This window comes from Equus przewalskii, chromosome 10, assembly GCF_037783145.1.
Source record: "Equus przewalskii isolate Varuska chromosome 10, EquPr2, whole genome shotgun sequence".
Taxonomy (NCBI): Eukaryota; Metazoa; Chordata; class Mammalia; order Perissodactyla; family Equidae; genus Equus; species Equus przewalskii.
The window spans coordinates 6,426,150-6,441,291 of NC_091840.1; the positions used below are offsets into that span (position 1 = coordinate 6,426,150).

At 58.9% G+C, this 15,142-nt stretch overlaps 2 protein-coding genes and 1 long non-coding RNA gene across 18 annotated transcripts in view; 1 reads left to right on the forward strand and 2 right to left on the reverse strand.

The window, feature by feature from the left end:
* MYO15B (myosin XVB) overlaps positions 1–8,276 on the reverse strand; it is a 33,988-nt gene extending 25,712 nt beyond the window's left edge. For 7 of the 11 annotated variants that reach the window (XM_070559991.1, XM_070559988.1, XM_070559990.1 and 4 more), the window contains exons 1-14: positions 6,120–8,276; positions 5,673–5,736; positions 5,364–5,473; positions 5,120–5,194; positions 4,686–4,782; positions 4,329–4,432; positions 4,098–4,215; positions 3,822–3,935; positions 3,520–3,681; positions 2,819–2,932; positions 2,653–2,711; positions 2,445–2,577; positions 704–799; positions 321–452 (exon numbers count right to left, since the gene is read on the reverse strand). In XM_070559991.1, coding sequence (XP_070416092.1) covers positions 321–452; positions 704–799; positions 2,445–2,577; positions 2,653–2,711; positions 2,819–2,932; positions 3,520–3,681; positions 3,822–3,935; positions 4,098–4,215; positions 4,329–4,432; positions 4,686–4,782; positions 5,120–5,194; positions 5,364–5,473; positions 5,673–5,736; positions 6,120–8,218 — 3,477 coding nt within the window. In that variant the 5' untranslated portion in view covers positions 8,219–8,276. Of the gene's footprint in view, positions 1–320; positions 453–703; positions 800–2,444; positions 2,578–2,652; positions 2,712–2,818; positions 2,933–3,519; positions 3,682–3,821; positions 3,936–4,097; positions 4,216–4,328; positions 4,462–4,685; positions 4,783–5,119; positions 5,195–5,363; positions 5,474–5,672; positions 5,737–6,119 lie in introns of all 11 variants that reach the window. The other 4 variants (XM_070559994.1, XM_070559995.1, XM_070559989.1 and 1 more) reach the window with 3 other exon arrangements.
* Positions 6,901–8,895, forward strand: LOC139073832 (uncharacterized). Its single transcript, XR_011522901.1, has 2 exons — positions 6,901–7,000; positions 8,272–8,895. It is a non-coding gene; the product is annotated as an uncharacterized lncRNA (long non-coding RNA).
* A 5,639-nt stretch (positions 8,896–14,534) lies between these two features.
* LLGL2 (LLGL scribble cell polarity complex component 2) overlaps positions 14,535–15,142 on the reverse strand; it is a 35,867-nt gene continuing 35,259 nt past the window's right edge. For all 6 annotated transcript variants that reach the window (XR_011522902.1, XR_011522903.1, XM_070560009.1 and 3 more), the window contains one exon: positions 14,535–15,112. Coding sequence is in view for 4 of the 6 variants with exons in the window: in XM_070560009.1 (XP_070416110.1) it covers positions 15,105–15,112 (8 nt within the window). In the remaining 2 variants the exon portion in view is untranslated. The remainder of the gene's footprint in view (positions 15,113–15,142) is intronic.

Here is a 15,142-nt window from a genome sequence, read left to right on the forward strand (position 1 = left end):
TTGAGGTCTACTGGTCAGAGGCTTGAGGGACCCTCGCAAGCCCCAAATGAGCCCTGCACAGTCCCCACCACCCTGTCCCTCAGGCACTATTGTCCCCTTCTGCAGTGAGGACTTGAGGAAACTCAGAGGTCAGGCATCATGCTCAAGATCACCCAGAGACGGATTTGAACCCAGTGTGTCCACTGCCTTCCCAAGCTGTGCTGAGAGGCCGTGGGCAGGGTCTCCGGACTCCATCACCTTGTCGCTCCCCTGAGAGGCCCTGCTGGCTCCGGCCTGGGCATCAGGGCCCCCACTCCTTGTCCCCGCCACTGGGGGCTCACCTGGGACAGCCATGTCTGGGCATCCAGGATACTCAGGAGGCTGTGGGGCTGGTCTGCTAGGAGGTCCAGGCAGGACTCCCACGGAGGCTGGGGGATGGGCACCCAGGGCAGCAACTCTCGCCGACACTCCTCCTGGGAACAGCCAGCATTTGGCCGTTTACAGAGCCCACCCACGTTCAGGGGGGACTTCATCTGAGCCAGAGCAGGGATGCCCCTCCCTTTTATAGATGAGTAAACTGAGGCTCAGAAGGACTGAGATGGCCCATCGCAAGGGGCACTGGGGCAGAGCTCTCAGGGCAGTGCCCTTTCCTTCCCAGGGATGGCCTCTGTTCTGGGAAATAACTGGGTGTCCCCCTGCCGCCTCCACACCCAGCTCCTCATACCTCCTCCTGGGCCAGCAGCATCTGGCTGGAGAAGAGCTGTAGGCGCTCGCTGGCGAGATTGTTGCACAGTTGCTCTAGGCCGTTCACCCGCAGCGCCTGGGGGCACGCAGGCAGTGAGGTGGGCATCCACACGAGGCGGGGGCACAGGGCAGGTGTGGGGGGCCGGCACACAGGCCTGGTTCCCTTCGTGCCCCTCTGCAGGCCTGCCCACATTCTCCCCAGCACTCAGGGAGAACTGGTGCCCCAAGGCTGATGCTGCAGCCCACAGGGTCAAGTCCACAGGTCCTGGCCCAGCATGCGGACGGCCTCAGCCCTGCCCCGGCCACAGTCAGGCCTCCCTCTGGCACCCCACACCCCTGCCGTCTGCCTCACATGACTGTGAGCCTCCAGGCCTCTGGTCACAGTCACCCTGTGCTCTAGAAGGTCACTTTTCCTAAGACCTAGCTTGCTGGCTATCAGAATCCCACATCCTCATAAGCAGGGCTCCAGGCTGCCGCCTCTAAGAAGCCTTCAGTATTCCTCCTATAGGAATTACAGGCTCCTTCCTCTGTGCGCCCCCCGTCCCGTACTTTACCAGCAATTCCAGCAGAGTCCCCATTTCATGTAGTTTTGTACAGAGAGTTTTGGCATGCTCTAAAACACACACACAAGAGCACACGTGCATGCGTGTGCATGCGCACACACACACACTTGCCGTGGTCGCCTCCTCAGAGAAGGGACGGTCACTAAGGACACACTGGAGACCAAGAGAAAGCAGGGGACAGTGAACAGTCCCCATCCAGGGATTGAGGGTGGGGGCCACCTCCTCTTGCTCTAGGCCCCTCCACCCTGCCCTGAGGTAGTGGGATCTTCTGGAAAGGGGTGGAGAACTTATGAAAACTCAGGCCCATCTGGGGGAGTCCCCCCTGCCCCCTCCTCTTGGTGCCCAGGAGGCAAGGCTGTGGCTGCCCCCACCCAGGGCTTCTGGCTCCCACTGCCTTGGAGGCTCCTGAGCTTCTCTGGAAGGCCAGGCAGGACAGAACTCTCCAGAGGTGATGTCAGGACTGGACAGAGAGCAGAATGGCTGCACCTACAGAACGCCTGGCTCTCTCAAGGACCATCTCTTTTAAGCTTCACTGCCCATGAAGTAGGTCCTGTTATGACCCCTGGTTTATAGTTGGGAACTGGGCCTCAGAGAGGTGAATTAACTTGCTCTAGGTCACACAGCTAGTGAGTGACAGGACTCACACCCCAGAGCTTGAGAGCATCCAGAGCCCTTGCTCTCATCTGTAGTGTTAAGCAACGCCTCTCTGCAGGAGGAAAGCACCAGCTGGTGCCAGGCTCCGGCGAGCTCCAGCCCTTCTCAAAGAGAAGCCAGGAAGGCACATGGCCTCAGGCTGTCCAGCCGGGTACCAGAGAAGGAAGTAGAGGCGCTGCTTGGAAACAAACATGGCCTGTGGTGGACACACCCCCTCTCAATTCCCCGCAGCTGGAGGTGAATGGGAGGGAGAGCGCCGAGGTTTTCGGCCAGCCTGACTCCTCCGCCAGACTCCAAAGTCCCCAAAGACAGGGGCTGCTCCCTTTCCTCTCGACCTCTGCAGCCCAGCCCCCCGGAGCCAGCTCAGCCCCGCACACAGAGCATGGCCAGGGGGGCACACAGCTCACGAGCGCCCCCTACAGGAGATCTTGAGCTGTGGGGCTCCCCAGAAATAATCAGGATGAGGTGAGCACCCCGTCCTGGGCCCCCCAGCCAAGGGGTGACCTCAAAGCCATAGACGTCCACGACAGTGACGGTGTCCGTGCTGCCTCCCTTCCCGGGCGGTGCCAGTCTTGCATTGGTCCTCCTCAGAAGCCAGGTGAAGAGCCGCGAATACAGTGCCTTGGCCAGGGCGTCCCTGCGGGCATGGTGAGTGAGCCACACGCAGCAGAGTGCCAGGCCCAGCTAAGCTCTCTCCTGTCCCCAGGGCCACCTGGCATCAATGGCACTTTCCACTGGCAGGGATCTCCAGACCTGGCCATAGGCCGTCTCCTGGAGGGCGGAGGAGATGCATGTGGTAAGTCAGGTGGGTGCTCACCAAGGCTGCAGGTAGTCAGGGTCGGGGTTGGGCCCCGCCTCCCCAGGGCCCTCAGGCTCACCATGACCCTCCTGGTGACAGCCCCCTCCAGGCGCTCGGGTGGCACCCGGAGCAGCCGGGCAGCTGTGTGGATCTCGGCCCAGCTGGACACAGCAGCCACCTCCTGGGACTCTCGCTGGACAGAGAAGGGAAGGAGCAGGGAGAGCTCTGCCTGTGGAACGGCTACAGCCCCCAGGCCAGGGGCAGGGCCGCGCTTTGCCTGGCAAGCTGCCCTGTTACCCAAAGGAAGATAGATCTGAGCAGGGAAGAGTGGGCTCTGGAGTCTGAGGGCCTGGAGTGTGAGTCCCGACTTGCCCGCGTCACTCGTGGGCAGGCCCTGACAAGTTTCTTCCCCGCTCTGAGCCTCCACTGTCTTATTGTTAAAGGAAAAATAACACCCCTTGTATTACAGTGTTGTGAGAACTGAATCAGAAAACAGATATGAAGTAATTTACACAGAGCCAGGTGCATAACAGCTGCTCAGTTAGCGCCAGGTGTGCCAGGTGTGGCAGCTTAGTGCACCGGCATTGGCACAGACACGGAAGATCCGGGTCTCAGCCCTCACCTACACGATGGGGGTCTGCCTGCTCTCCAGGGCGGCTGGGAGGCCCTGAGGGAAGCCCAGGGCTTGGCAGCCTCCCACATACAAGTGTTTGGCATCACTATCGCTGCCCTGATTATGCAAACAAGCCACCACGGATCCAGTGTGCACGGGGAGCCCACCTCTGAAGAGGAGAAGCAGATGTTGCCTAGCTGCAGGATGGAGGCCAGCACGGCCCAGACTGTGGTCAACTCCTCAGGGCGCAAGCCTAGCACCTGCAGGGCCTTCACCAGTCCTGTGAAGTCCTGGGCATCTTCCTTGCCCTGGAGCCTGCAGGCCTGGCCCTGCAGAGCCCAGCAGGGGTGAGAGGCAGGGCTTGGCCACCCACAGCCCCCCTCTACTCTGGCTCTTTGTCAGACCCCGGCGCCGAGACCCTTCCCTGGGCAGGCCCTGTTGCCCAGCACCAAGTGGGCCGTGCCCTCACCTGGTTGATGTAGTAGTAGGTCTCTGGTCCCTGTAGGGAGAGCTGCTCCCGTTCCATGGGGTCCAGCCCTGCCAGCAGCTCGTAAAAAACATGGAAGCTCCGCTCAGCCTGGGCCTTGGGGGAGAAGGGCTGGCTCAGGGGGAGCAGTGCCTGGTCCTGTGCCCCAGGGGAGCAGGGCAGACCTGCGAGCTTAAGGGCCACAGCCCCCTACAGGGGCCCCTCCCTCTTTCCTACTCTGGGAGCTGGAAGAGGGGTGGGCAGGAGGGTGGGTCTTACCTGAAACACCACCCTTGAGGTCTCAAGCAGATAATGTGACACAGAAGCTCCCACGACGACCCCTCTGTGGGCACAGGAGTCTGGGTGGGGGTGCCCAGGGTGCATGCAACCCAGGGGCCTGCTCAGAATGGGACCCACCATGAGCTACGCCCAAGGGCAGCAGCCTCGGGTTCTCAGTAAGGGGAACTGATCATGAGTGCCCCCTATGCCCACCCGGACCCCATCACTCACTGCTGCAGGCAGAGGCATAAGACCTGGCCGAAGCGGCTGGCGTTGGCATTGAGGACTGTCTTGGCATGGCCAAAGCTGCTGAGCAGGGGCAGCACGCCATCCAGCTGTATGGGAGACGGGCATTCAAGTAGCCCTGGGAGCAGGAGTGGTACCCACTGATCAGACGTCCCAGCTGAGGACACTGTGCCTGGGGACTATGCTGGTCCACGGAAGAGTCAGCCCCACCCCACCTGCCTCCGCAGTAGTCAATGCCTGGGGCTGCCCCCAAGGAGAAGCCAGAGGCCTGAAGACCACCCTCCTGGCCCAGAGAAGGATGGTCCCTCTTGGATCCTTGAGAAATGGCCAGCTGCCCCTCACCTGACATCCCCTGTCTCTCATCTGCTCCTGCTCCAGGCTGCTTAGGAACTGCACAATCTTTTTGGAAGCCTCTGTCTTCCCTGAGCCGCTTTGCCCACTGAAGAAGGGAGGTGCTGGCAGGGTCACCAGGAAGGGGCACATAGGATGACCCCATTGAGCCCGGGAAGTGGGAATGTGCCCGCCTGGAAGTCATACCAACCCTAAAGGAGACGCCTAAAAATGCAGAAAGATAGATCCAGGGCGTGGAGACCAAACAGAAAAAAGTCCCTGAGATGCCACGTCAAGGAGTACACACGGTGACTTCAGCCAGGAACACAGCCCTTACAAAGTCCAGAGCTGCCACCCAGCAATGTACCAGACGGGCAATTTCAAATGCAGACCTCAGGTCCTCCCACTCCCTGCCCTCAGTGAGGCGTGTGGGATCAGCCACTCACCTGAGAAGAATGCACGTGCCCTGGCCAGTGCTCTGAGACAGGCCATAGGCTGACGCCACGATGGCAAAGATGTGTCTGGAGAAGGAGGAGGGGGCAGATGAGAAGGTTGCCAGAGATGGGCATCTGGGGCCCTCCTAGATGTAGGCAGGATACGCCCGCAGTCCCCAGGACCTCAATCAATGGGACACGCTGGGCTTAGCCGCCCAGGGAGGTAAGCAGAGGGTTGGTGGGGCAAGGCACGTACGGGGTGGTGTTGGGGGCCTTCCTGGGGCGGTAGCTGGCCAGGACCTCAGGAGAGAAGAGAGGCAGGGGCCTGTGGGGGTTCAGAGCAAGGAGGAGGGGTCCCCCAAAGGTCTGAGGAAGAAAGCACAAACTCTCATCAGAACATGGAGGGAGCAGGCCCTGCCCCTGGCCCCACTGCAGCTCCCCAGAGAGGGCGCAGCACCCAGCCCAGGGAGGAGACGCAAGAGAAGCTCCAGGGGTGCCAGAGGGCCCTCTGTCCCCAGGGGAAAGGGCATCCCAGCCCGCTATCCCCTCCCTGGCGCCCCCGTACATAGATTCGGCCCAGGTGAAACCTCTTCTTGAGGCACAGCAGCACGGAGCTGTCACACATCGGTCTGTGGGGACAGCAGGGGGGAGGAGCAGGGAGTTGGGGCAGAAGGAGATCCTGGGTTAGCGATTCCACTGGCTGCAGAGACACTTTGGGCAAGTCGTGCACCCTCTCTGAGCTGCTGCTCACGGCGGCCCAGCTGCTACATAACTTATCCCCTCCATGGGGGCCACAAGCAGGACCGGGCCGCTGACCCTGAGGGAAGCTTTGTGCCAGTTAGGGAAGGAAGTCCCAGGCGGGCGCACTGACTTTCACCCCTCAGCTGTCCCTCCCAGCCAGACGACGTTTTGTGAGGCAAAATCCCTTCTAAGGACACAATTAATAAAAACGGGGGTCAAGTGGGCTATGAGGAACTGTGTGCCCAGGCACGGCGGATTTGGGACTGCTCACCGCAGTCGGGCCAGGTCCTCGGTGTCTTCCAGGCCGGCCCCGAGGCTCCTGCCCTCGGCACCCGGGGAGGGCGGCGCCTCCAGGCCCGGCCCGAGGCTCAGCTCCAGGTCCCTCTCCAGCGCCTCCTCGGCCTCATCCTCGGGCTCCCACCGCTCCCTCGGGGACCCGCCGGCGTCCGGGCCCCTCTCCCGCCGCAGGCGGGTCTCCAAGGCGAGTCGGGGCAGCAGTGCGGCGGTGCCAGGACCAGGGTCCTCGCGGGGTTCGGAGCCCTGCGCCCAGTGCACCGGAGCCTCGGCTTCCAAGGTCTCGGGCTCCGCTTCGCTGCTGGAGCCGCTGTCGTCGAGTGGGGACTCAGCGGGGGGAGTCACGCCGAGAAGAGAGCCGCGGCGGAGTCCGTCCGCCTCTTCTCCACTGGCCCTGCGTCCCTCACTGTCCCATGAAGCCTCTGCACAGGCCCAAACGCGCCCCTCCCCGGAGGGGGCGTCCGCGGACGCTTCCTCCGAAATCCGGCTGCTCGATGCCCTCCCCGCCCTGTGAATTCTGGGGAACACAACCGCGAACTTGGGATCGGGAGTCGGGTCCTGGTCCTCAGAAGGCTCGTCGGGGCCTGGGGTCTCCGCAACCTGAGGGGAGCTCGGGCCGTCGCCAGGGGGAGCCCTCGGCGGTCGCCCTAGCCCAGCTACGCCCGCCAGGCGCAGCGCTAGACGGCGCCGCAGCCCCGGCCCGCGGCCCCGCCCCTCGCCCTCCGCCGGCCCCGCCCCCCGCCCCTCGCCCGCCCCCTGCCCGGCTCCCCGCCCCTCGCCTGCCACCCGCCGGAGCCTCCGCTGCAGCCACCGCAGGAGGCCCAGGGCCCGGGCCACGCGCAGGAACCGCCACTTGAGGTCGGCGCGACGGGGACCTGCGGCCTGGGGAGCGGGGCCTGGCGGGGACCTCGCGCGGAGGCTGCGGAGCGCCACGAGGGCCACCAGCGGCGCTGAGTCCCCCGGCCGGTCTCTCCCTGAAGCCCCCGCTTCGCTCTCCCCCGCCGCCACTTGCACCTTCCCCACCACCTTTCCGACCTGGCGGCACCGAGCCCGGGCAGTCGAGACCTCGGTTCTCCCGGGCCCGGCGCCCCGCGGCTCAGTCTCCGCCTGCGTCCTGTTGTCTCTCGCGTCCCGGGCCGACCTGGAGTCCCGAGAAGCCCGCCAGCTCCAGGGGGCGCGCGCGCGGCTGCCCTCGCGGGGGCTGGAGGCCGCGGCTTTTCGGTCCGGCTCAGCCTCCGTGGCCCGGCTCGCCGTTCCTGGGGCTGCCCGTGGCTCCCGTCCAGGGCCGGCCCCCTCCAGAGTCGAGTCCGTGTCTGTCCCGGAATCCTCGGTTGCTCCCTGGGGCCCCGGCCCCGACGACCCTTCCTGGCTCCGGGGCTCGGCGGGGGGCTCGTCGCTACCCCTGCCGTTGCCTCTCGGGCCGTCGCTGCTCAGGCGCTCGCCCAGCTCCAGCGCTGACTCCGGCCCGGTTTGGGTGCCTCCGGAGCCCGTGTCCGTTTGCTCCGACTTGGGCCGCAGCTCCCGGGCCCCGCCGCTCTGACTGCCGCTTTCCCGGGCCTCGGGGGCTTCGCTGTCCGGGCAGGAGCTGCCCCCGTCTCCGCCCGACGTGTCCCCACCGAGGCTTCGGGTCTCTCCGCCGCCCCGGCGAGCCGAGGGTCCCCGCGCTTTTCCTCTCCTCCTGCAGCGGCCGCGCTCGCCCGTCTGCTCTCCTCGGGGAAGACTCCCCTCCGCCCCCCGCCCCGCACGGCTGTCCCCGGGCTCGCGGCTGTCCTTAGGCCCGCGTCCCCGACGCCGCGCGCTGCCTCCTCTCTCCTGACCCTCCATGGGCGGCCCAGTCCCTGGCCGTGTGCAGCCGCCGTTCCCCTCTGCGGTGGGCTTCCTGCGATCGGGGGTCCCCTGGCCTCCCGCGGTGGCGGGCTCCAGGACCCGTCTCGCGCCGCGGGCCTTGCCGCGGCCCTGTCGGCGCTCCTGGCTGGGCGCGCAGTCCGCGCTGGCCGACCCGGACTCCTGCTCCCCCGAGGCCGGCCTCCCGGGTGCCTCCGGGCGCTGGGGGGCCTTGCCCTTGCTCCTGCCCATAGCGGGCCCACTGAAGAGGGGCTTCCCGACCCCTCCGTTCTTTCCTCCCCCAGGATCTGGCTGCCCGCGGGCGCCCACAGCCCTGGGCTGCGCACCTCACTGCTTCTGCCCTGGCGGGGGCTTCGGGCTCAATCTACCGCCAGCGTCTCCCGCCTTCTGCGCGGGCATCAATAATGCAGGCGGCCCCGGTTCCTGATCCCCTCGGCCAACAATGGAGCGGAGGCCGCCCAGGAAAGAGGAGACGCTGCAGCTGCGGACAAAGGCCGTGGACAGGGCAACCGTGCCGCTCGGGAGTCGCTGCCAGCCGGGCCGCCCTGGCACCGCGCCAAACGGGGCCACGCTCTGCTCCCGCCGCACTGCTTGCCCAGCAGTGGGTGAGGGGGCGCTGAGAGAACCTGTCTGGGCTGTTCTCCTCCTGGGGGCTCTAGGGGGCACCCTCCCTCCTCACTTAGCCCCTGGATTGCCCCAGGAGGCTGGCACCCGGCTGACCCGGGTCCACAGCAAGCTCTCCGTGAGCTTTGTTAGTCCTTGTTGTTGATCTTTTAGGTTGTGAAATATAATTTAAAGAAAACTGCATAAAACCTACGTGTTCACCTTGAACTGATGTGAGACAAATGCCCTGGACCCTCTTTGAGTCGTGGAAAATAACCAGACCCCATAAATCCCTGATTGCTCCATGTGTGTGTTGTTTAAATATTTGATTTTTGAGCAGATAATACATTCACAGAGTTCAAAATCCACAAGATAAAAGTCTCCCATTCCTGTTCTTCAGCCACTCAGTTTTCCCTGAGCTTACCCATTTCTTGTATTTCCTTCCAGAACAATCCATGCAGAGAAAAGCAGCAAATATTTGATTTTCCCCTTTGAGCCCAGATGGAAGCTTATCTGGTTCATGGTTTTTCACTTTGTGTTTTGAACTTAACAGATTCACTTGGAGATTTCATCCTAGAACATAAAGATCTTAATTTTCTTTCTTTTTTTCACAACTGCATAGTATTCCAGCAAATGAATGTGCCATTGTTTAACCAATTCTTTATTGACACATTTTTTATATCTGAAGCAGATGCTGCCTTCACTCCATCTTTTGTTCCAGTCACAAACAACACTGGACTGTCATTTCACCCGTGTCCAAGTAGAATCATTTCCTAGAAGTAGAATTGCTGGACCATAGGGTATGTACATTTGTAATCCGAAGATTTCCAAATTTTCCTCCATGAAGGTTGTACCAATTTACACTCCCACCACCCATTTCCACGTAGCACTAAAGGATGGTGTTACTGAATATTTTTGCCGCTCTGACACATGACAAATAAAATCTCCATGCTGTTTAAGTTCATTTCTCTGTAAAAATAAGCAACTCCCCCCCCCCCCATAGCCATTTGTTTTCTGAGATCTCTATTTTCTCATTCTTTTCCCCCCTTTCTGTTGGGTGTGGATCTGTTTCTTGATGGTTATACTATAGTGAAATGCAGGCAGGATTCATGAGCCCATTTGAAGGGTCCCAGGGAAAGGCAGCTGCTGCAGGCAGGCTCTGCGGCACCCAAGATGGAGCCAAATGATATCCAGCCAGGGCCTGTGTCCTGTCCCACCAGCACTCCTGTGCCCCTGCTGACCCCATCAGTCTGGCCTCTCCTCAGCAGCCCCACCCAGAACCAGAACGGCGGGGGGTAACATTCCAGATTGTGGCATTTTCCTTGGAACGCTTTCCAGTTGGCCCACACCTGCCTTACACCCACCTCTCTGCACATCTTCTGGAGCCAGCCTCACACCTGGGTGGAGCTGCCGCATGCACTCAGGTGACCCAGGAGGGCACTCGCAGCCCAGAGGCCTGGTTTGAGTGATGAGTTGAAAGTGACTTACCTTTGCGGTCTGCATTCTCAAGGAGGCAGCCTTCTAGAGAAGGAAGCAGCTGTCCCAAAAGGACGCAGGCTCCCGGGTAACATCAGTTACCATGTAACTCACGAAACGGATAACTTTTACTGTGAAAGTCTGTCTTCTGTGCTTCCCCAGCACCAATACTTAGGGAGGCAAAGGGTGATGAGGGCTCATTTCCCCTGCATAAGTCAGAACGTGGAGCAACGTTTTCATACAGTGGGTTATTACACAACATTGAGAACCATCTACAACTGCCAGCAACGTACAGGGGTCATCTCACAAACAGTGGTGAGTGAAAGAAGCCAGGCATGGAAGAGTTATAGGATCACTGTACAATTCTATTTATATAAAGTACAAAAAGAAGTAAACTGACCTGGAGAGTGGTGCCTGGGGTGGGGGTGGGGGTGATTGGAGGGTCACAAGTGAGGCTCCAGGGTGTGGGTGATGCTGTTTGTTCGGTGTGTGGAGATTTGTGGGGTTGTACTCCTGTGACTTGTGCTATCCTGTATGCATTTTATATTTAAAAAGGTAACACAGAGGGGCCGGCCTGGTGGCGCAGTGGTTAAGTTCACAAGTTCCGCTTCTCGGCGGCCTGGGGTTTGCCAGTTTGCATCCCGGGTGAGGACATGGCACCTCTTGGCAAAAGCCATGCTGTGGTAGGCATCCCACGTATAACGTAGAGGAAGATGGGCATGGATGTTAGCTCAGGGCCAATCTTCCTCAGCAAAAAGAGGAGGATTGGCAGTAGTTAGCTCAGGGCTAATCTTTCTCAAAAAAAAAAAAAAAGAGAGAGAAAGAACTCACTCTTTTGCCCTGGACTAATAATAACTAATAACAATAAATAGCAAACCTTTCAGGGCTTATTATATGCCAGGCATTGTTCTAAACACTTTACTATGAATTCATTTAATCCTTGAAAGCACTCTAGGAGGTTGGTGCTGAGGCCAGCCTGATGGCATAGTGGTTAAGTTCGCGTGTTCTGCTTCGGCGGCCTGGGGTTCACTGGTTTGGATCCCGGGTGCATACCTAGCACTGCTTGTCGAGCCATGCTGTGGCAGGCATCCCACATATAAAGTAGAGGAAGATGGGCATGGATGTTAGCTCAGGGCCAATCTTCCTTAACAAAACAGAGGAGGATAGGAGGTGGGTGCTATTAGGATTCTCATTTTATGGATGATACAACTGAGGCACATAGCTGAGCGTAGCAGAGAGTGTCAGGGCCGGGAGGCCAACCAGGCAATCTGGTTCCCAAGGCCTGCTGGAGAACCCATGTGAGGAGCTGCCATCAGCTACAAACAGAACTTGGGTTTCTCTGACCCATCACGACGTGTCCTGTGAGCTCTGTGACCCTCGCCAGTCTTCTGCCTTCTCTGGTGCTCTCTTCTCCTTTCTGTTGATTCAGGCCCGCTCTTGTATCTCCCTCAGCTGGGTGGGTATGGCAAGCTTCTGACCCCTGAGCCTCAGTTCCCTTCCCAAGTGTCATTTCGTTATACCCCCCCCCAAACCCTAGGAAGGGGATATGATCCCATTTCATAGATGGGGAAGTGGCTCAGAGAGGGTAAGTGGCTTAAGGACACACTTCCAGTAAGTGAGGAACTGGGGACCAAACCCAGGTCCCATGACCCTTAGTACCAGCTATTCTGCTGCATGGTGCTTCTCCTGGGAACTGGCTTTGGAACTGGCTTTGGTTCCCCCTCCCACCTCCTGGCTGTGTGACCTCCAACAAGCTCTTGGGAACTCCTGGGACAAACCTGACACTAGGAGAGAGGGCCCCCCATCCAACCCTGGTTCTCCCCTCTGCCTCCTCTTTTTCCCTCATCCCTTCACCTGCTTTGCTCACAAATACTGTGAACTTCTCCTAGGGTCCGTGGCGAGCCCTCTTCTGACTCCACTCCACACTCCCCCTTCCCGAGCCATCTCCTCCTCCTGGCCTCACTCACCATCCACAGTAACTTTCGCCTCCTTCGCTTGGTTGCCAGGAGCCAGGTGCTGTGTGACTTTACACTCTCAATAAATCCTTACAACCCTCTGAGGCAGGCCCTATTATTATGCGACATTTTACAGACAAGTAAACCAAGGCACAGGGGTGAGGTCATCTACCCAAGGTCACACAGGCAGTCACAGGCAAAGCTGGTGTTGGCGAGCTGGATCTGCCAGACTTCCAAGTCTAAGTGAACACCAATCTCCCGCCTCTGGATGTCGTAGACCCTCAGATCTAAGTCTCCAGACCACATGTCCAGCTGCCTGTAGCACCTCTCCGAGGCCCTTGGAATCAGCAGTGACCTCCCTGACTCGCTCCCTTTCTCCGCCTGGCAGCCATCTTTGTCAGCTCCACCTCTCAGTACCTCCATTTCCCCACCACCGTCACCTCTTCTGGGCTGCTGCTGCAAGGACCCCACCTCCTCTCTCCGTGCCAGCCCAGCTTCCGGAAAGTTAAGCCACTTTCTAGAGAGTGCCACGCCCTTCCATCTGTGCACTCCTATTAGTAAAAACTGTTGATCTCACACTCCCAATATGAGAATGTTTTCTTAGAACTGAACTATTCGAACCATCAACATTAGCTAACGCTTTGAAGCGCAGTGCACTCAAGGCAAAGCCCATCCTTAACGAGCGCAGATGTCAGTCCATTTCCCAAGAGTCTTTTTGATGCTTTTAGGTATGTGCGCGCGCGTCTGTGTGTGTGTGGTTGTTGACTTTTTGTTCAATCTGATTAGCCAGATCACTGCTGCAGCCACAGAGCTCCTCTGAGCCATGGAAGTGCTGGCTCTGCCATTTTCTTCTGATTTTCTTGTGTTTGCATTATTGCCATTACCTTCAATTCTTGGTTTCTTGGCAGCAAACTTCATGTCACTTGTCCATTTGTATGGCTTAATTTAGCTAACTGGATAAAACAAGCTGTAGGTCCTCCTAAACTGGCCGTCAAAAAACCATACGCGTTTCCATAGGCTGGGGTTGGGGGGCTGTCCAGCTCTCCCAGGTGTGAGGGTCCCACTCCCTCCTTGTCAGTTTTGGTGCATGATCCTCTGACCCAGAGTCTGAGGACTCCAGTGCCAGCTCAAGGTATAAATAGTAAAGCTTAATTTCTTTTACGACAAAAAATAAAAGACATCCTGTGCATGGGACTCTAACATGTTCTCCCTGACCTTGACAGAGAGTCACCCCCATCATTAACCCCTTAACCTTGTGGACTCCTATGAACCTCACAACAGATCACGAGGGAATACGGTTAGTGCCTCATTTCCCAGAAGGAACAGATGCAGAGCCTGAGGTCACATGAGCGGAGCTTGCTGGGATTAAAGTACAGTGGTCCTTAGAGGAATGAATCTCATCATGGTACGTCCTGCTCAAAGCCCTTCAGATGCTTCCACTGCCTCGGGACGAAGTCCAGATGGTAAACTTGCAGGGTGTGCAGCATCCCCATCCCCGCCCCCGCCCCGGGCTTTGTCTTCCAGCACCTCCTCCACTTCTTCCAGGGACGGCATTCCTCTTCCCCTTGCGTAACTGTTCATCCCCATTCCTCGTGGTTCCTGGGGCTCCCGTCTCAGTAAGCACCCCCCTCTAAGGAGAAGCAAGGGATGCTCAAGTGGCCCAACTTCCAAAATCCAGAGACTCTTGAGCTGGCCATGCTCAGTGGAGGGCGAGTGGTCAGATGCTCCCACAGTGCGTCCATCCCGGGACTGGGCCTTGGCTCCTCTTCTGCTCCGTGAGTTAGTTGGTGTCCTTCCAGCAGGCCCTTTCCCTACTAAGGCCAGGGTGGGCTCCTGTGCATATGGCAGTGTCCTTGCCCTCGAGAGGCTCCAGGGGCTCCCAGTCTGGCCCCAGCCACTCGGAGACCTCATTTCCAGCACAGTTCCTGCCAACCACCTTCAGCTCTTCACTCCTTCCCATGGCAAGCAGACCGGTTCCTCAAAAGCTGTTGTCCCCTCTGTCCTCTGTACAGAACAGCCTGCCCTGCCCACCACGCCTCCTGCCCACCCAACTCTTGGTCATCTCTCCTGTCACAGCCTAACGAACATCACCTCCCCAGGCGCATTTCTCACTAGCCCCCGGATTTCTCCATCCTAACACTTCCTGCACTTGGAAGGACTGTGAGCCCAAGGGCAGGGACCACATTGTCTTGGCCTCCTCTGACCCTCAACCACCTGGCATACAGTAGGTGCTCAACAAGGACTGGTGAATAGATTGGGCTGCAGCAGAATCAACCTCTGCCTTATAGAGACCTCAAGAGCTGTCTGATCAGGCCCATTCATCTAGGGGTAAGATCTTTTACCTCCGGGCAGTGCCCCCCACCTCAGCAGTACCCCACAGTCCTTCCTTGAAGTCTGGAAGAAGCCACCAGGTCTGAGATACTGTGGGTGTTTCCCCGCCTGACAGCAGGAAAGGCCAGCCAGGGGCCTCCCTGTCTCGGGCCCAGAGATGCAGTCAGACAGACTCAAAGTGGTTAACTCTTGCCATTTATTCCCAAAGAGAGAAGGCAAAACAGTGTTCAGATACAACCAAGCACAGTCTGCTCTGATTGAAATGGCTTAAAAAACGGATTCTCCTGAGCACCAGCCTGGCCCAGGGGATGGACCCTTTATGATCTATCCCCTGGCAAGCGGAGGAAACCGCCTTATGATCATTTCCACTTACGTGGAAAATTTCTGCACAATTAAAAAATTAAAGTCATTGGATTAGTCCAGTGAAGAGGTAATAAGGTGTTTATTAAAAACTCTTTTTCACCCAGAGGCAGTTAAAATTCATAATTTAAAACCCAGCCCACTACAAAAAGGGGAGAGGGAATAAAAACTGTGCAACATTGACAAAAGGATCAAGACAGACGAGGCCCAGGGAGGGCAGCCCCAGGGCCTGGAGTAGCTCCTCTCCCAAGGCCTGGAGCAGCAGCAGGGTGAACCCGGGGGCGCCCCAGCCCCTGGTACAGCCCAGTGCACCGGTCTCTCCAGGTGGGGCAGTGCCCCGAGGAAGAGCCCTCAGTAGTGTGTTCATCGCGCAGCCTGGATGCGCGTCCCGCTCACTCCGCTGCAGAAAGAGAGAGAGAGACAGCAGATC